We start from the raw sequence: 21,412 nt of genomic DNA, 5'->3' as shown, positions 1-21,412 counted from the left end.
GATATGTTTTTGAACAAATGGTTATTTGAATGAATCAACAGTCACTTTAAAAAAATTATATACATTTTTCCAAGCATAGATAATATGTGTAACTTTGGTTGGTCTGAATTCAAAGACCTATAGATATTTGAGACATATTATGTTTACTTCTGGCATTGTCAGTTTTCATTTTAATAATCCTTTGTCTTTAATTTGAAACAAATGTATTTTAAATAGGAAAAGTCCTTTGGAATTTGCACTGACATGAAAGCATCTTAAACTATTTTCCCATGGTGATTTGCAAAATACTAGTACCTCAGTAAGCTATGGGGAAAAAACAATCCTTGATCCAGAAGTTTGGAAATTCAGCATAGTTTATCTCCTGCTTGGATATTTTTTAGCAAATGCATGCATATTAAAGTGTCTTAGAAGTCCTCTAATGAGAAACCCAAAATTTAGTTGATCATGGAATGAGCCCCCACTTCTTTGCTTCTAATACTCTATGGAACAAACTGGCAAATCCTGGTCTGTGAAGGTGCCTGCCCAATGGAAAGGGTAGCCATGTTGCCTTCTAGGTTTGAATATTAGGCCAATGACATTGGTTCTCTAAATATTGTCTAGAAATGTTGGTAATACAAAAATAAAATATCATCTGGCAAATCCATGAAACTAGCCCTGCTTAGAATTTGGGGCTATAGTAATATATGCATATGAAAACTTTATAGTTTGATTTTAAAACATACATGATTTTAAATTAAATTGAGTTATTTCTACCCAATTCTTGAGCTTTTAAGATTCATATGTTTCTTGATAAATTACATCTAATGGAAATACAATGAACAGTGTTAATCAAATGGAGCTCAGCTGTGTCTAACCTGGTGGGTGCATCTAAAGGGAAGCAAAAAACAGTTCTTTTATTTCAGATGTTTTGCTCCTATAATCACATGAAGGATAAGCTCTGTGTAATTCAATGTTAGAATGGACATAAACTTGTTCCATGCTCTATGAACCTCAGATACTGTAGGATCTTCAGGTAATAACTGTGTTGGCTTTCTTTCAAAACAGGGTCCAATATGAACATGAGTGATATATGATGCCTAGGGAGTCAGTTATTTATTTAGTTATTTTAGACTACTAAACCAAATCTAAGAATCGTGATGATTCTCTTATTCAAAAGGGTATTAGATTAGCAAACAATCCTGGAATTTCCAAGAATTAAACCACAGTACCCCATTTTGTAAAAGCTCTCTACATAATCCTTATGCATACTTGACTCTGCTTAAAAACCTTTTGTCTAGTCAAAGACACTTTAATTCTTACTTGTTAATACAAGTAAAAGTGGATGAAAAGATGAAAGAAAGAAAGCAAATATGACAACTCTATGAGCTAACAGACTTGTATGATTTATACCCAATTTTTTTCCAGTATTATCACAGGACCAAAACATAGTTTGAGGACCTAGTAGTTACTCAATAAAATGTAGTAGAAAAATTAGTGAATTAGTTAATAAATGACTGGTGGTAACTGGCAGTATTTTCTTCCCCCTCTGAACTGGAATGGCGTCATGATAAAAAGCCCATCAAAAATAACTCCACATTTTTAATTGGTTCATGATTGATGTTCTGATTGGGGATTCTGTATATTGAAAATCATCAATGTAAGAAAATGCACTAATGCACATACATGGTTATTTCTTGTACATAGTGTCATTATTACATTTTTATCAAGGTTTTTCTTCATTAAGATTTTTTTATCCATATACATTTATTTTAAATCAGTGACAGTGATCATGCATAGTCAAGGGGACAATGTTCTTTATTCCCAAATCAAACTGTGGCATGATATCATCAGCTCTGATTCTAAATAATGTTGCCTATCTTACTATCATTTGCAGCCAGCTATTGCAAGCCATGATATCATGTTTATTAAAATTCACATTCCATGGGACACGCTGTGCAAGTATGCAGAGAGGCTGAATATCAGGATGCCCTTCAGGTACTTTCAAATTTTACTTTATTTTATCTCAATATGTATTAAAATGAGTCTATCTTTTGCATCACCTTAGAGCAAGAAATGCAACCCCTTCTACAGAGAAAATGCTTTTTCTTTCAAAATTTCAGTTATTCTGGACAGTTATTTTCTTTTCTTCCTAATTTGTTTGTCTAATTTGGTAAACTTTCTGATTCCCTGGACACTATGTCATTTCAAGGTGGACCTGCCTAGTGGGAAAGTAAAACAGTTATTTTCCATTTTAACTTACAACAATTTGCAAGATCAGTCTCACTTCTTATTTAATATGGGTGGGCAGAACCCTTCTTAGTTTTGTGGAAGGCTGAAAGTGTAAGTGCATAGCATTTTCTTTGTGTATAAATTGTCGTCCTCCATATAGTCATTAGCAAGAATCATTTCTCAGGTCAGTGCAACCAGGATGGTTTCTTAATTCTGTCCTCAATAACAAGAAATAAATGGTAATAGGAGGACTGCTTCTTTCAAGATTTTCCAGTCCTTCCTTTAGGCAAGTAAAGATTAAATAGGCATCCGTTTCCCTATATTGAGTATCTTGTGTTTTATGCAGAATGTGTCACTTTCCTCCATCATTTCTCACAGTAAAATTCAACAAAGCTCTTACTATGCAAAGTATTTACTCACATTGAAGACATGAACATGTACACTGATGTGGAGCTTAATATGCTTCCTCAGTTGCTACGGTTTTAAAAGGTTAAGCACAAACAAATTGCCAAGTAAGAGCCTCTAGATAATGAATATAAGTGAAAATTAAGTACAATCCAAAAATATGGAGAAATTTCTCAGATCTGGTAGCATGAAAGACTCCAACTCTGGTAGGAGTGCTGATATTCTCAAATATTATGACAAACCTCTACAGTATTCAAGATAAAATGTGAGGTATTGAGCCTCATCTTCTTAGTCATTTAAAACACCTAGGGCTTCAAAGATGCAACCATAGTCATTGACCATAAATCATAAATTAAGTGTTGAAAACTACTGAGGAATCTTCTTGATAATATTAGAATTAAACACCTAAATTAATTAGCTTATATTCATGCTTGGCTAAGGCTTTAAAAATTCTCTGTAGAGTTGATATTTAGAATATATGCAAATAATTCCTCAAAGATCTTGGCAAAAAAAAAATAAAATTTTAAAAAAGATAAATAAAGGAAATAATATTATTTCCAATTCCTCAGCACCTTATAAAAATAATGAGTAAGACTCCTTTAAAAAATCCTGAGGTTTGTGTATTTTTATGAAGTACCTCTGAAAGACGCCAGTAAGCACCTGTGAGATATTATTTGTGTTATGGTTAGAGAGTTTGAAGTTAGTAGAGGCTAGTTTCAATTCTGGTCATTATTTTGAACTAATTTTGAGGGTACAGCTAGGTAAATTTGCATTTGTGGTAAACAACATTTCTTGAGTTCTGGAATTTTTCTATCTTCATGCTATATAACCTTCTAAAAAGTCTTTTAAAATACTTGACTTGGACTTATTACAGATGATAATGTATAATAATAATATGCTGATAATGGCAGAATACTTGCTCTTTGCTGAAATTTATTCTGTGGTCTGTGCATATTCATGTTATACAAAACCATGCAGCATAAAAACAGCAAAATAAATTTTAAACTCTCAAATAATTTTACAAGTAGCAATCTTCAAATTTAGCATAGATATGGTTAATAATCACCTTTGTTTTTTCACAGTGGGAGTCAAACTTAATAAAAATATTCTGAAATTCAATTTGAAAACATTTTCTGTGAGCCTTACAACTTTTCATAGCCTCCACTTTGTATCTTATGATTATAGTTGAAACACATATAAAAATATTCACTGAAGTATAATTTATAATTGTGAAAAATAAAATATTTCATATGTTATCATTAGTGGATATAAGCAAATTAGAATACAACTTTGCAATGAAATATAATTAGTTTATAAAATGAATGGGTACAAAGATTTCTTAGTGATTTTGGGGAAATATTAACTAAAAATTTTTAAATAAAATACACAGCATATGCAATTATTCATACAAGGTGATTTCAATCATGTAAAATTTATAGCAATGGAATTGGAATGAAATATAATAAGAGATTGAAAGGATTGCTTCTGATGAATGGAATTGTGGTTCTCAGTTATTTTCTTTATATTCTTACAAAAGTATATATTTTCCACAAGTTCTAATTTGACTGCATTAATGTAAACACAGGATGCAAAAGAATGACACAAGATAATGACCTGTTTTCTAATATCAGGAAAAAAATTGCTACAGAAAAAAATCTAATAAATTAATCCTAATTTCAGGATCTTTCATCATGCCCCTATTCTATGATTTCATCATTGTTTCTAAGCATCATAACTGAATTTCTGTACAAACTAGTTTCCTTGTAGATTAAAGAGGAGAAAGCCCTTAGCAACTATCATAAGCATGTCATTTCAGTACACATCAGTATAAAGTTCAGTTCAGGTTGAGTGAACATGGTATAAAATATGTTCAAAGAGGCAGCATGACTTCCACCTGCCTCCTCTAGACTTCATATGAAACAGATGTTTGCCATGATTCCAGAACATTGGTTCCATTTTTTCTGTCCATTGTTGGCATTATTTAACTTAGCTCTGGCACAACCACCTATTATTAAGATGTAATTATAATTTCATTCAATAGAATAGTGAAATATAAATACAACCTCAGTGTCTTGATTAGCTTGGGATAGTAGAACAAATTACCACAGACTGGATGTCTTAAGTAACAAACATTTACTTGTCACAGTTCTGGACACTGGAAGTCTGAGATCAAAGTGGCAGCATGGTTGGGCTCTGGTGAGGGCCCTCTTTTGGGGTGTATCCTCACATGGTAGAAGGAGGGATAGCTAGCTCTCTGGCCTCTCCTGCAATTCATGAGGATTCCACCCTCATGACCTAAGTACTTCCCAAAGGCCCCACCTCCAAGAACCATTAAGTATTGGAATTTTAACATGTGAAGTTTTGGGGAATACAACTGCTTTGTCTATTGCAATTGGTAACAAATGTTTGCCTTACCCTTAGTATTTGATTTTCATAATTTCAAAAAAGGCTTTTCTTTCTTTAATACATGTTCATTCTGCAGTACTCTATCCAGGAAAAGTCTTATAGAGAGAATGGGAACACATTCTATGGTGTAGTACTTCTCATATTGCTCTTTCCACCATCTCAGTTGGATTTTACTAATTTAAAAAACAATGGAAGTCACAGCATGTTTGGCCTCTTTTCTTTTCCTTTATTTCTGCCTTTTCAAATAAACTTCAAGGAACTCTTAGTGATGGAATAATTGTTATTCCCTTACCTTAGATTTAAAAAATCGTTATCACAATTAATTTCTTTGTTTCTCTTCCTAAGAAGTACATTAAAAACATTCTCTTGCTGGATTCTGAGTGACCTTCCTTTGTATGAAGTAGAGCTTAGGTCTTCAGGCTATGTGCCACCAGTGTTCCTCTGTCCCAAGGGAGATTTTGAAGAGAATGCTTTCTTGACTCAGACCATTTTTTTAAAAAAATGGTAGGAATGCATGTAGAAGAAGTGTTCTACTATATCCAAGGAAAAAATGAAAAAGGGGGGAAAGAACATGGAACATATGCAGTTACTATCCCTATTAATTGGTGTTTTGCCTGAAGTTTCTTCTTTATAATGTTTTTCAAAAAAATATGATTATTGCATTGTGATTGTGGAAGCTCTTAGAAAATACCATGGAAATTCTCATGATTTACCAATAAAAATATTTTAAAATACGCAACATTTTCCAAAGTGTGCCCAAGTAATACTAGTTCAACAGGATCTTAAAGGGAGAATATACTGTGACCAAATTTGTTTCTGAATTTCTGAGTTAATAAATAAGAGTATTTACTGAAAATATTTTTAGAGAAGTGGCTCTCAGTCTTTAGAGCACATTAAAATGACCTGGGAAATGATAAAAATGAGGGTTTCTGGAACCTGCTCCCAGAGATTCTGGCATATTAGCTTTGGAATAGGATTGGGTATATAAATTTTTAGCAAGCATTCCAAATGTTTGTGATGCCCATGGTAAGGAACTCTTGTCTTGGAGATTTAAATATTTTAATAGCTTTTATATATTTTATAAATTTCAAGAGACAGTTATAAATTGTATAACCTTTTCCTAATTTCCATGTGATACTGGTGTTCTTGAGAAAACAGTCTGAGAACTGCTGGAACACAGAGTTCTTTCGGAAATCCTTCAAAATCAGTTTCAATAATGGATGTAACATTAACTAACTCCTTAGGAACTAACTTGTCATTTATTTACAATGTACACTGGAAATTTGAGATAGCAGCCAATTCATAATAAGGGAATGCTATTGAAGCAGAAACTAAGTGGCAAAGTATTTTTGTGATGGCCAATCCAGTCTCCAATTGACAACTGTTAGCATGTTCAAGAGAAAACACTGACTTAAAATTAAATTATACAAAATAATAACCTAAATAGGAAACATACACGTCTCTTTTTAGGATAATATTTTTTAAAAATTTATGCATTCAAAATTTTGCCCATATAGAGCAGTTCCATATTTATTCATCTTTGAAACCTACCTGTCAGATTCAACAAAGAAAAGTTGCTAGATTTGTTAGCTATAACCGTTCTGCAAGTTTTTTTCTTCCTCCTTCTGTTATAAACGTGAATCTTGAGCATTTTATCTAAATTTTCTGCTTGGATATATATGTAAAACTTTTATTTGCCTACATTTTTCTAGCCACTTCTTTATTGACTTTTCTTTCAAAGTAAATATGACCTACATGTTGGACCTGATGTTTCAAATCTAACCAGGACAATTTCAAAGGTTTATAATAGTCTACATTTTCTAGTTTTTGTCATATCAGGAAGGACTTAGCGCTGCATTCCAGAAATGTCAGATCCTTTTAGCGTTTTTCTTGTGATCCAAAGCTGATTCCTATTCATGCTTACCTCTCACACATTAAGAGAGTTCAGCACATTTTAAGATAATTCAGTCATCCTGTGGCTTTTCAGATGGAGTACCCAGATAGGGCCAACCTCACATTTTTTGTCAAGCTCATTCTTCTGCAGATATTTTAAACAAAGCAAATTTGGGGGCTATACTTTTAAAACATTAAGAGCAATCATTTTTATCATAACTGGGGTTAAACTTAGATCACTTTTTATGCAAAAATAATATGCAATATAAAATCTAAAGGGAGCCCAATATAAAATAGATAGGAGCATGGGGGTCAGGATTTCATCCAATTAACTGTCCTCCTCACTTAGCCCCACAGGCATCTCCACATGTAGCCATTGACTGTGTTGAACTCTGGCTGGAAACAGTGGTTGAGACAATCATTTACTTATAATTTGAAGTGGTTGTTGTAATAGGTAGATAGATGACTGCAGCCTTGCCACAAGGTATAAAATAGCAGAACTTTTCAAATGAAAAATTAAGGGAAAAATAAAGCTCTGTACATGAACAGTATGCAGTTACTAAATTACAGGATGGAAGATTATAGGTAGAAAAGGATTTGGCCCTGCACATTCATTTACACAGAAGAATTAAGGAGAATTACAGTTTATTGTTTGCTTCCTGGATCAAAGATATGTGGTATATTGAGACTATAAAAACAAAATTTGCCCCCACCCAGAAAACCTCTCCACAACGATAGAAAAGGAAGAAAACCATTTCGTTATGGAATAAACACTAAACCAGAATGTGATGCATATCATAGTCAATTCACTAAAATTTGTAAAGGCAGAGGGAAATCTCATTTTTTAACATAGCCAAACAAATACAACCTATTGCAAGCATGTTCTCAAAATAAACAATAACTAGTCCTTTATTAGTCCGTTTTCATACTGCCATAAAGAACATCCAGGAGACTGGGTACTTTATAAATGGAAACGGTTTAATTTACTCACAATTCTGCATGACTGGAAAGGCCTCGGGAAGCCTAACAATCATGGTGGAAGGGGAAGCAAGCACCACAAGGTAGCAGTAGAGAGAAGAAATGAAGGAGGAGCTTCCAAACACTTATAAAACCCTCAGATCTCGTGAGAACTCACTCACTATCGTGAGAACAGCATGGGGGAAACCTCTCCCATGATCCAATTACCTCCCCACCTCAACACCTGCGGATTACACTTCGAGATGAGATTTGGGTGGAAACACAATCCCTTAAGTAAGAGGACTTCACAGCACCGTTCATCACTCATAGTTCATTCATAGATTCACCTGGTAATTGGGCTGTTAATTAGCTTCGTACGAAGAGAAGTAAAACCTCATATCTTTTTGACAGGAGGTACTTCTGCTACCTGGTGCAAGGCATCCACCAAAGTTAAACTCCTATCTGTCACAGAAACTGGGCCAGGGGACTGCTATCTCCCTTCATGTTTGCATTTTATATTTATTTATTTATTTATTTTTATTTTATTTATTTATTTTTTTTTTGAGACGGAGTCTCGCTCTGTCGCCCAGGCTGGAGTGCAGTGGCCGGATCTCAGCTCACTGCAAGCTCCTCCTCCCGGGTTCACGCCATTCTCCTGCCTCAGCCTCCTGAGCAGCTGGGACTACAGGCACCCACGACTCGCCCGGCTAGTTTTTTGTATTTTTTTCTTTTAGTAGAGACGGGGTTTCACCGTGTTAGCCAGGATGGTCTAGATCTCCTGACCTCGTAATCTGCCTGTCTCGGCCTCCCAAAGTGCTGGGATTACAGGCTTGAGCCACCACACCGGGCCTCATGTTTGCATTTTAAAAAGATGGCCCCTAAATCCTGACAAAGGGCCCATCTCATTTTCTAAAGAATACATTTCAAAAGACAGGAGAAGGTACTTATAATGGCAAGTTTTCTTAAGTTAATGCTCTCAGAAGAGAGAGGGAGAAATCTCTTCCATTTTCAACTGGGAGAATTAAGTCTATTATTTTTCATTTTTATTTGTTCTTACCATATAAGTGGTCTAAAAAGTATTTATATTCATCTTGTATGACTTTCTCCATTTTCTTTATTTCTCCTAAAGCATTTTCTCAATAGTTTTTTAATTGTTTAAGAGAAATATTCAGACTACCATCAATAAAGATAGAGAGCAGTGTTGAGTTCAAATGCCAAGCAACCTTCTCCATATTCTTTTATAATATTCCTAACCATATCCACTCCTGATAATTACAATTGTAAATTTTATCTCCTTTTAATGATGTCCCTGGATTTGTTTGATGCTGGAAATTATTTTATACCAATTTCCACATTTGTAGTTTTTTTTTTAATACTGTATTTAGTAAGTGTTTATTAAATGAAAAATACTCTCTGGCACTGAAAGAGATAAATGCAACTGTGAATTAAACAAAGGCTCATCCATTTATTCATTGGCCATAAGTGAAGAGCTGTGTTACATCTGGGAAAATAGTGCAAGACAATCTATATAGGGGTGGTTCTGAAGAAAAGATGAGTTTACAGTCCAGTAAGAATTGAGTGAAGTACGCACATAAGTTTTGTGTATGTTTGAAAAAAATGGAGAAGTATTTAAAGTGTCAGTTTAGGATAGATATAACAAGCTTCAATGTTCCATATTTGAAGTTAGTGTTGGAATATGGCAGGACAACTTTAAAATTATTTTCTAGCAATATGATTGCAGTGAAATATGGTATCTCCAAAAGTTTGCAGTGAAAGGTATTGCAATGAAATGTGATATCTCCAAAAGTTTTTAAGTTTTCTAAGCAGCTAATAACGTACTTAGGGCTAAATATCAGTTGTCCTATTAACCCTGCTTTCTAGGTACCACATCATAGAGCAGTTCACTGATCCTATGAAATGAATTTTAGTGATGGGGATAAAGAGGTGTATTAGAAGAGCGAGAATCTCAGATTCCTGAGCTCCAACATGAGCATGTAGAGAAAATTAGGAGATGAATTAATTATGTCATCTTAATTTTTAGTTTCTCTAAGAAATGCTATACCTCTACTTAAAACACTCAATATCTTCCCCATTGCTTTTCATCCAAAAACTTATCATTAGCTGTTAAGGCCCATTATCATCTGTGCCTTGTCTACCATCCTCCACTCTTTTATCACAATGCTCAAGTTCTAGTATATATTCTAGCTATTACCAAATTGGCTGCAGTTATCTAAATCTTATAATACTTGGTTTTGTCCCAATAACTACCTTATATGCTACTGTTCCCTTTGTCTAGAATGTCATGCATAACCTCTTTACCCAAAAGACTATTCCCATTCATGCTTCGAGATTCAATACAGGTGACATATCCTCTGGGACAACTTCCCTGTGTCCTTCATCCTTCACTTTTAAAAACTAATTGAGCTCCCTTTCTTAGGTATTTCCATAGCCTCTCTGTTTTCTTGCATTTTCACATTTTATTTGAACTGATGACTTCTCACCTCAACTATCAAGAAAGCTTCTTGAGGGTACAAACTGACCCTACCTCTTTTTTCTCTAAAGTTTTAGTGGCTATAACTTACACTCCTTAGCAAATCAGAAGTATTTATTACATATGTACTAAATGGATGTGTAGATGGATGGATGGAAAAATGGAAGGAGGGATGGATGGATGGATGGCCTTATATAAAATGTAAGAAAATAATTCAGTTAGTACAAATTGAGTGGCAGAAGACAGACTTTCAATAAATAGAATTAAAAATAATTGTATTTTTTGCAAAAGTGGTGTTGATTTATTAGAGTGTCTTTGTTATTAGTATCTTAGATTCTGAAATTAAAACAATGTTAAGTTGATGTTCCTCATAGTATGCTGGGTTATTTCAAACATCTTGAGTTTCTTAAGCATATGGAACTTGGGGTATAGAAATGCTCAATATGATTAAATGTTGTCACTCACTCATATCACTTTATTTTCCTATAACTTTCCTCATCTGCTTTCTATTATTTTTTCAGGAAAAAATGCTATTACACTGACGGGAGGAGCAAATCAATGGGCAGGTTGGTGGGTGATGAATCATTTCTTTATAACCACTTTTGTCATTTGGAAAAAGCATAAGAAGATATTTGATTCCCCATATCAGCAGTTGTAAATTGTAGGAAGAAAAATTCTATTGATTTGTTGAAGAGATTTCCAAAATGACTTATGCCAAATTGAATAACATTTAAAATCCGATAATCTTTTTGTTACAATTTATCACTACCATTCTTGGAATTGTCCCATGTTCTAATGTTATGGAAGGAGGCCTTTAATTGCAAGTTTGCATGTTATAATATCTTAATTTTAAAAATAGTTACAAGACCAGGATCGATGGTTAAATGATGACCCACAGTAACAGAACAATAAACCCAACAAAGACCTTCTGTATCATTCAGACCAGTTCTCTCATTTGAAAGAAGTGGTAAAGACTAGTGTTCAGAGAGATGAGGTGCTTTGCCAAGGCCATATAGCATCTTTTGAATTGCAGACCCACTCTTATTCTAACCCCAGAAGGTACCTCTCTTATCCTAGTATTGAAAATGCACTTTTGAAGAGCTTTACCTCAAAACATTAGCTCTTTACCTATTGTGGTAAGAATAACTATGGAAAAGGAGTTAATCAAACCACGACCCTGAAACAGAAGGAACACTCTTCTACCTGAATCGTCTTGTCACTATTTAACTGGAAGAAATCAGCTTCCATTTAATGAATGCTCAAATAAAAATCTTCTTATCCTTGGCAGTTTTCTGCACCTCGCCAAAAAATCAGTTAACAAAGATAAAGCATGTGAATGTGGTAGAGTATGCTCCATTAAATAATGTTGCAGGATGTATGTTACAAATCAGAATAACACAAAAGCTAGAATAACTGTGGAGTGTGAATAACAGACCATTTTAGGAAATGATTCAGTAAATCTAATTTCTTTACCAAAGAAAATGGAATGTAATTTCAAACTTTATAAATCAGAATGGGAAAATGTTGGTCTCTTTTAAGCATTAATTTTGGGCGTGGCAGTATTGAGTGACAAGAAAAGTAGATTATGGAGAAAAAAACTTGAAGTTAAGATGAATATTAAAGAAATTAGCACGGAAATAGCTTTTCCTCTTTAAATTAATGATGCTCCTCAACCAAGTCACATTTTTCTGTCAGGTTAACATATTCTCATTTAGAATGAGCTCTCATTTCCCATGTGGGTATTTGGTCCTGGTCTGTGTAGCAAATTCCCAGTCATTTTGCTAATAAAATTAGTCATTGGAATATTATAATTTGCAAGTTTACAACTGCAGGTTTTTCTTGTCTTTGCTCTGCATATGTCTGCTTATTGTTGGATGGCTGATAAAATCTCTAGGTTTGCTTCAGTTTGCTTCTATAGAATTAGGGAGACTTTGCTACTACATAATTAGTGGGTTTTCTGTTAAACAAGAATCCTTTGGAGACTTGGGGAAGTACATATTCTGTACATTAAAATTGGAACAAATGTCTGTTTATATAAAGCTATCATGACAAATGCATATACTAAATCCTAAAGAAACATTTTTAATGTAAAAAATGTTCTTTTCTCTGTTTTCGTCAAATTTAAAAGTAAACTAGAAAAATGAACACTATTATATCTCATTACTTGTTTTATCTTTTATGTTTCTTATTTTCTGTGTAAGTTCATAAAATGAAAATTCAGTTATCAAATTATTCCAAGTGATTATTAAAATATCTTGAACCTTGCTACAGCCCGCCCCTTTTCATTTTACTTATGATAAGTAATTCTCTTTTTTCTATGTCTTTGTGAATTCACATGGGAGGGGTAGGGAATAAATAGAAAAGGAGTCTATAAAATTATATAACATTAAACTGAAAAAAATTACAAAATTTGTAAACTCAATCTGTAGACAGTTTGAAAAGTGGAAAATTGAAATCAAACATGGCCATTTAGTTTCACTTGTGCTTTTCGTTCCTTGAAGTGAGAAAGGTATTTTTCTCACATGCTTAGTTTTGACCGGTACCTATTTGGGGATAAATAATGTACAGGCAATTACCCAGCTTTTGAAGATCATCACTTCTCCAGCAGGTTGAGAGGAAATTGTTGGTTTTATTATCACTGCAATTTATTTTTTATTTACAGTGCATTTTCACATTCAATTATTAAAGCATCTTAAAAATGACTCTGCAAGGGAAGCAGAACAGAGAGTAACCAGTTTTGTGGGTTCGAAAACAAAAAAAGACTCCCTTACCATCCCCACCCACACCGCATGCCCTGCTTTCACAGCTGGTTTGGCAGAGTATGTGCTTCAGTCAAGTCCCTTTGACCCTTTAATCCAGACTTATTTTCAGTTTTCATAGAATTCTCTTAGCTTTTCCCGGATTGTAGCAAATAAACCTAAAGCTCTATTTTTACATTATGCCATGATATCTTGAGTTTGCAAGATGTCCAACACAATAAACGTTTAGTAGAGTGTAGATAATGTATTAGATTACATTGGTGGCATGGTGATGGTACTTTTAGTAGTATAAATCATACATCATTATTATTATAAACATTTATTGAGAGCTTACTATGTTCTGTGCACTGTGGTGTCAGACAATAGTCATTTAATTCTCAAGATACTTCTTTTCAATTAAGAGAAGCAAAACTGAGTGAGGCTCAAAGGAATTAATAAGCTAGATCCTTGCATCCTGGTATTCAGATTTAGGCCAGCCATATTTCACTATTAGACTCCATTTACCCCTTCCTTCACAGGAAGTGTATGTGAAAACCTAAAGTGATAATATTGTTGTTTTCTGTTAACATCACAAATGATGGCCGGAAAACCCTTTTATTCCATTTCTTTTAAAGCTATTTAAAATTTACATTTATACCTACTTTGTTTATAATGTCAGTGCTACTAGAGGTTTGGCTACTGTAGCCTGTCAGCATTTTCTAAGTGTAATTAGAATGCCTCCTTTTATTTGATCCTCCTAGCCTCCTAATGAAGGAAAACAGATGGAATTACTCCCTCCCTTTAGAAACGAGGAACCTGAAGCTCAAAGATTAGAAATGTTTAGCCCAATTTCAGTGACCAGCAAATTCAGCACTAGAACACTCATGTTCCAACTCCTACCCCACTGCTTTTTTTCAACTATGCTAAGTTTAAAAAGCTTGAGTAATTTCTGTGCAATCTATTCAATATTTTCTACATGTCTATACATCAGCCTCTCCAATGAGGTGATATTTTATCATTTTAAAGGCTGTCTTTGCAATGAGAAGAAGCACCTCAAATACTATGCATTTGTTATTTTAGGCTAGAAAAAAAAGTTTTGGTTTTTCCAAAACCAAAAATGATTTGATAAGTAAATGATAACCTTCCTTGGCAAAGGAAAAATCTAGACTTTCACATACTAAACTTTACCTTAGGATTTGATTATTACTTCAGATTACACATGGTAATTTTACCATAATAGATTTGAGTGAAATAATTCCTGAGATACAATATTTGCTGCCTGCCCATTGCTATACTAATTTTTTTTCTGAAGTTCAAGCATAGTTGGCCAAAGAAATATTGAGGTGTGTTATATTTAACACTCCTCTAGGAAAAAAATAAGTCCTGCTACTTGGGCTTACTATTGCAGAAGAAGCCAAAAATTTCCCCTGATAGAAACTCATAGTGTGTAAATATTGCAAATGTGTTATTAAACACAGCTATTATTATAGTAAATCTGAATTTAGACTTTCAGAGTCAATCTCTGGAGTCAGTAGTGTTCTTCTGTTTCTATTTTCTTTGTAAAATGAATCTGATTTCAATCAGTATATATACCATAATAGAACTAGGTTATGAATGTAATCTAAAGCTGGAGCCAAAGTATCCTGATGTCAGATTTCCCAGTGTCCAAATGATATATGCCAGGTGTCTATGCTAAACCCATTACTCAAAGTGTAGTCAGTGGTTAGCAACATGAGTGTCCTTTAGCAGCTGTGTAGAAATGTGGAATCTCAGTCCCCATCCCAGGCCTATTGAATTAGTATCTGCTATCTGCATTTTAACAAGATAATCAAGTTATTCCTGTGCCCATGAGAATCTTAAAAGTCCTGCAACGGCTCTTTGCCTCAGTGTTCCTTATTGTTAATTACCAAGTCTAGAATAAAACACCAATTTGCAACTCTCCAGTAAGGTCAGCATTACTTTTATTTTATGAGTGAGGAAACCGAGGTAAGTTGAATAACTTGTACAAGTTTACGTGGCTAGTATAGTCCAATAAATAATAACTCAGTTTTGCTTGACTTTAAAATTTTGCTGTCTACCACACGACTTCCGGTGCCACTGAATGTGTCACAGTCATTTATTTATTTTCAGTTTCCACTTTTCTAGAGCTGCAATGCTATTTGCTTTAAAAAACCAGAGAGTAATGTCTGTCTATCTATCTATCTATCTATCTATCTATCTATCTATCTATCTATCTACATACATGTATACACACACCATTGTAATAAATATGTTTTGCTGCTTTTTTTAAACAAACAAACAAACAAAAATCACTCTTTCTGGCTGGGCGCAGCGGCTCATGCCTGTAATCCCAGCACTTTGGGAGGCCAACACTGGTGGATCTCGAGGTCTGGAGATCGAGACCATCCTGACCAACATGGTGAAGCCTCATCTCTACCAAAAAAAAAAAAAAAAAAAGTACAAAAATTTGCTGTACTTGGTAGCGTGCACCTGCAGACCCAGCTACTCGGGAGGCTGAGGCAGGAGAATCGCTTGAACCCTGGAGGTGGAGGTTGCAGTGAGCCAAGATTGCACCACTGGACTCCAGCTTGGTGTCACAGCAAGACGCTGTCTCAAAGAAAAAAACAAAAACAGAAAACCTGTTTCCTACCACCATCTTTATGTATCCTGTTTCTGAAATCTTTTCCACAATTATTTTATTTTTTCATGAGGATAACATAGTTGTCATGAAAGAGTTTAAACAACTGCAAGATTTGAGATTTGGTTTGCTTTGCTATTTTCTTCTTTTGTGTGGGAGCAGAAGCAATGCACATGTATGTGTGGTGTATGTAGGTTTGTGTATCTCTTTTTGGAGAAGTTTTTTGGTACTTAAGAGAATTGTAGTGGAAGGTAGTCACAGCTTTGGAGTACAACTTAATCTAGTTCTAAATTTTGACTTCATTCCAGGATGCAAACTTACTTTAGAAGAATCAAAAACTGGATGGCCCAAAACCCAATGGTTCTTGATAAGTCAGCTTTTCCAGACTTAGAGGAGTCAGACTGCTATACTGGCCCCTTCAGCCGTGCGCGGATTCACCAGTGAGTTCTCTTTTTTCATACTGCCTGCTTTTATACCTTTTATGATGTGGGGCTTGTTTATAGAACGAAAACACCTGGGACCATTTCCATTGTTTACCAAATATGTCCGACAACTTATCATTGTATTAAAATACACACTTAACTTATAAACAACACTAAGTGAATGTTATTAATTCGTCATCAATTTGATGATTTAGAGACATTCGGTAGTGAATAAGTAATTGTAGACCCATGGACTGGTAGTCTAGTTTCTAACACTTTAAAAACAATTACTGTAATAGTGAACCAGTTAAAATAACAATGTTAATAATAATAGGATTACGGTTCATTAGCATGTTTGAGTAATAGATTGCTGTAATAAATAAATTATAATTGCTTCAATTAACATATATTTAATTAAGCTATCTATTTTAGTTCAATCTTATTAAACTAAATTGAATGAGAATTTGTAAAGAGATTTGTTGCATTACTTTCTCTCCATCTACCTACCTACCATACCTATTTATTTATTTATGTTTTCATTCAACTAGTATTTATTGTGTTTCTACATCACACAGGTTGTGTATATAAAGGAATTTATGACACAGTTTCTATCTTCAGTGTACGCCCAGTCTAATGGGGCAGACAAAAATGTAAATTTATAATTAACTGGGATAAACATGAGGATAGGAAAAGGCATGATGTATTAACGGACTATAGCTATAGGGCCTACTTTGCTATAGGCCATTCTGAATTGAGCTATATTCTCGGAGGCAGGAAATTGAAAGGGTGGATAAAACAGAATTCCAGACCACCAAACATGTAACACAGCCATCAATTAATGGGAAACCCTCCTTTTCCCAGTAGTCTATTTATCTCGTTGCTTATTCCTGCTTACACCTGTAGGTATAACTAGAAGCATGCTTTCTAATTCCAACAATATTGTAATGGCAGAAGGAGTAAAATTCCAAATGACTGTTGGCTTTAGAGAGAGGTCAAAGTTTCATCGAAACTTCTTCAGCCTTTTGCTGCACTTTTTCAGGACCTTTAAGGATCTGTGATACACCAAATGAAAAACATTCTACTCTTTTTTCTTTTTTTCTTTTTTTGATAAAGAAACCAGAGTAATCTTTGGAAAATATCAGCCACATCATAAAACCACCTTTCTTAAGACTCTGAAACAGCTTCCCATTTGTACTTTCAATAAAATTCAAATTTCTTATTTTTTACTAAGTGGGCATAGATGCTGTAGTTACTGCCCAGCACTATCACTCCATCTTCTGCATTTTTTCCCACCATTTACTCACTCTAGCCATACAAGACTTGGTTCTATCCACTGAAAGCTCAAGCTTAGTTCCAATTCAGAGTCTTTGCTCTTGCTGTTCTCATTGTTTGCCATGCTCTACCCCAAATCTTCATATGGCATAGTCCTTCCTGTCATTCAGCTCCCACTCAAACATCACCACCTCCAAGAGACCGGCTCTGAAAATGTGACCTAAAGTGCCCTTGTCCAAGTCATTTTCTATCCCAGTATACTGTTTCATTTTTCTTCATAGAGATTATTTGAAATTATGTTATTTACTTTTTACTTATGCATCAGCTATATCATCCCTCTATAATGTAACTTCATGAAAAATTGAACTGATCTGCTTAAAAATTACTTGTTGAGGGAATGCTGAATCAACTTAATGGTGAAAGAGGCAGGTGGACATTCCTTCTGCTACCTACAATTAACAGGACCCTGAATCTGGTACATCCAAGTATCGAGATAAGAATACTGGAGGAATTCAGAGTCTAAGCAAATAGACACATGTCCATATTAACTTAAACGAGGCAGAGTAAAGTCAATGTATTAAGAAAGATGGAAATAAAATGCACATTTTATAGGAGAGAGAGCAGCACATCCAAAGGAGAGGATCTGGAATGCCTTTTCAAAGGAAATAGCTCTTTTTGTCAGGTAAAAATATGGAGTGGCATGGAGAGAGAAGAAGAAACAGAGCAAAATCTAAAGGAAAAGAAGCATGGTATTTTAAGGTGATGATATTATGTTGGTACAACATTACTATTTTTTTTTTATTCCTGACATTTTATTTAGTGATATCTTTTTCTTTTTTATTATACTTTAAGTTCTAGGGTACATGTGCACAATGTGCAGGTTTGTTACATATGTATGCATGTGCCATATTGGTATGCTGCACCGATTAACTCATCATTTACGTTAGGTGTATCTCCTAATGTTATCCCTCCCCCCACCCCCCAAATAGGACCTGGTGTGTGATGATCTCCTTCCTGTCTCCAAGTGATTTCATTGTTCGGTTCCCACCTATGAGTGAGAACATGCGGTATTTGATTTTCTGTTCTTGTGAGAGTTTGCTGAGAATGATGGTTTCCAGTTGCATCCATGTCCATACAAAGGACACGAACTCATCTTTTTTTATGGCTGCATAGTATTCCATGGTGTATATGTGCCACATTTTCTTAATCCAGTCTGTCGCTGATGGACATTTGGGTTGATTCCAAGTCTCTGCTATTGTGAATAGTGCTGCAATAAACATACGTGTGCATGTGTCTTTATAGCAGCATGACTTATAATCCTTTGGGTATATACCCAGTAATGGGATGGCTGGGTCAAATGGTATTTCTAGTTCTAGATCCTTGAGGAATCGCCACACTGTTTTCCACAATGGTTGAACTAGTTTACAGTCCCAACAAAAGTGTTCCTATTTCTCCACATCCTCTCCAGCACCTGTTGTTTCCTGATTTTTTAATGATTGCCATTCTAACTGGTGTGAGATGGTATCTTATTGTGATTTTGATTTGCATTTCTCTGATGGCAAGTGATGGTGAGCATTTTTTCATCTGTCTGTTGGCTGTATAAATGTCTTCTTTTGAGAAGTGTCTGTTCATATCCTTTGCTCACTCTTTGATGGGGTTGTTTGTTTTTTTCTTGTAAATTTGTTTGAGTTCTTTGTAGGTTCTGGATATTAGCCCTTTGTCAGATGAGTAGATTGCAAAAATTTTCTCCCATTCTGTAGGTTGCCTGTTCACTCTGATGGTAGTTTCTTTTGCTGTGCAGAAGCTCTTTAGGTTAATTAGATCCCATTTGTGAATTTTGGCTTTGGTTGCTGTTGCTTTTGGTGTTTTAGACATGAAGTCCTTGCCCATACCTATGTCCTGACCGAGATTTTCTTCTATGGTTTTTATGATTTTCGGTCTAACATTTAAGTCTCTAATCTATCTTGAATTAATTTTCGTATAAGGAGTAAGGAAAGAATCCAGTTTCAGCTTTGTACTTATGGCTAGCCAATTTTCCCAGCACCATTTATTAAATAGGGAATCCTTTCCCCATTTCTTGTTTTTATCAGGTTTGTCAAAGATCAGATGGCTGTAGATGTGTGGCATTATGTCTGAGGGCTCTCTTCTGTTCCATTGGTCTATATCTCTGTTTTGGTACCAGTACCATGCTGTTTTGGTTACTGTAGCCTTGTAGTATAGTTTGAAGTCAGGTAGCGTGATGCCTCCAGCTTTGTTCTTTTGGCTTAGGATTGTCTTGGTAATGCGGGCTCTTTTTTGGTTCCATATGAACTTTAAAGCAGTTTTTTCCAATTCTGTGAAGAAACTCATTGGTAGTTTAATGGGGATGGCATTGAATCTATAAATTACCTTGGGCAGTATGGCCATTTTCACAATATTGATTCTTCCTATCCATGAGCATGGTATGTTCTTCCATTTGTCTGTGTCCTCTTTTATTTCACTGAGCAGTGGTTTGTAGTTCTCCTTGAAGAGGTCCTTTACATCCCTTGTAAGTTGGATTCCTAGGTATTTTATTCTCTTTGAAGCTATTGTGAGTGGGAGCTCTGGCTCTCTGTTTGTCTGTTACTGGTGTATAAGAATGCTTGTGATTTTTGCACATTAATTTTGTATCCTGAGACTTTGCTGAAGTTGCTTATCAGCTTAAGGAGATTTTGGGCTGAGACAATGGGGTTTTCTAAATATACCATCATGTCATCTGCAAACAGGGACAATTTGACTTCTTTTTCTAAGTGAATACCCTTTATTTCTTTCTTTTGCCTCATTGCCCTTAAAAGAGCTTCCAACACTGTCTTGAATAGGAGTGTTGCGAGAGGGCATCCCTGTCTTGTGCCAGTTTTCAAAGAGAATGCTTCCAGCTTTTTCCCATTCAGTATGATATTGGCTGTGGGTTTGTCATAAATAGCTCTTATTATTTTGAGATATGTTCCCATCAATACCGAATTTATCAACTGTTTTTAGCAAGAAGGGCTGTTGAATTTTGTCGAAGGCCTTTTCTTCATCTATTGAGATAATCATGTGGTTTTTGTCTTTGGTTCTGTTTATATGCTCGATTACGTTTATTGATTTGTGAATGTTGAACCAGCCTTGCATGCCAGGGATGAAGCCCACTTGATCATGGTGGATAAGCTTTTTGATGTGCTGCTGGATTCGGTTTGCCAGTATTTTATTGAGGATTTTTGCATCGATATTCATTAGGGATATTGGTCTGAAATTCTCTTTTTTGTTGTATCAATGTCAGGCTCTGGTATCAGGATGATGTTGGCCTCGTAAAATGAGTTTGGGAGGATTCCCTCTTTTTCTATTGATTGGAATAGTTTCAGAAGGAATGGTATCAACTCCCCCTTGTACCTCTGGTAGAATTCGGTTGTGAATCCTTCTGGTCCTGGACTTTATTGGTTGGTAGGCTATTAATTACTGCCTCAATTTCAGAGTCTGCTATTTGTCTATTCAGGGATTCAACTTCTTCCTGGTTTAGTCTTGGGAGAGTGTAAGTGTCCAGGAAATTACCCATTTCTTGTAGGTTTTCCAGTTTATTTGCATAGAGTTGTTTATAGTATTCTCTGATGGTAGTTTGTATTTCTGTGGGGTCGGTGGTAATATCCCCTTTATCATTTTTTATTGCATATATTTGATTCTTCTCTCTTTTCTTCTTTATTAGTCTTGCTAGCGGTCTATCAATTTTGTTGATCTCCTCAAAAAACCAGCTCCTGGATTCATTGATTTTTTGGAGGGTTTTTTGTGTCTCTATCTCCTTCAGTTCTCCTCTGATCTTAGTTATTTCTTTCCTTCTGCTAGCTTTCGAATGTGTTTGCTCTTGCTTCTCTAGTTCTTTTAATTGTAATGTTAGGGTGTCAATTTTAGATCTTTTTGCTTTCCCTTGTGGGCATTTAGTGCTATAAATTTCCATCTACACACTGCTTTAAATGTGTCCCAGAGATTCTGG

General features: G+C 34.9%; 1 protein-coding gene across 2 annotated transcripts in view; it reads left to right on the top strand.

The window, feature by feature from the left end:
• ANO3 (anoctamin 3) overlaps window positions 1–21,412 on the top strand; it is a 475,418-nt gene that overhangs the window by 323,241 nt on the left and 130,765 nt on the right. For both annotated transcript variants that reach the window (XM_050755373.1, XM_050755374.1), the window contains 3 exons: window positions 1,874–1,974; window positions 10,882–10,926; window positions 16,045–16,176. In XM_050755373.1, the coding sequence (XP_050611330.1) occupies window positions 1,874–1,974; window positions 10,882–10,926; window positions 16,045–16,176 (278 nt within the window). The remainder of the gene's footprint in view (window positions 1–1,873; window positions 1,975–10,881; window positions 10,927–16,044; window positions 16,177–21,412) is intronic.

Source organism: Macaca thibetana, chromosome 14 (genome assembly GCF_024542745.1).
Source record: "Macaca thibetana thibetana isolate TM-01 chromosome 14, ASM2454274v1, whole genome shotgun sequence".
Classification (NCBI taxonomy): domain Eukaryota; kingdom Metazoa; phylum Chordata; class Mammalia; order Primates; family Cercopithecidae; genus Macaca; species Macaca thibetana.
Note: the sequence above shows the minus strand (reverse complement) of the source record. Positions and strands in the feature narration are given on the sequence as shown.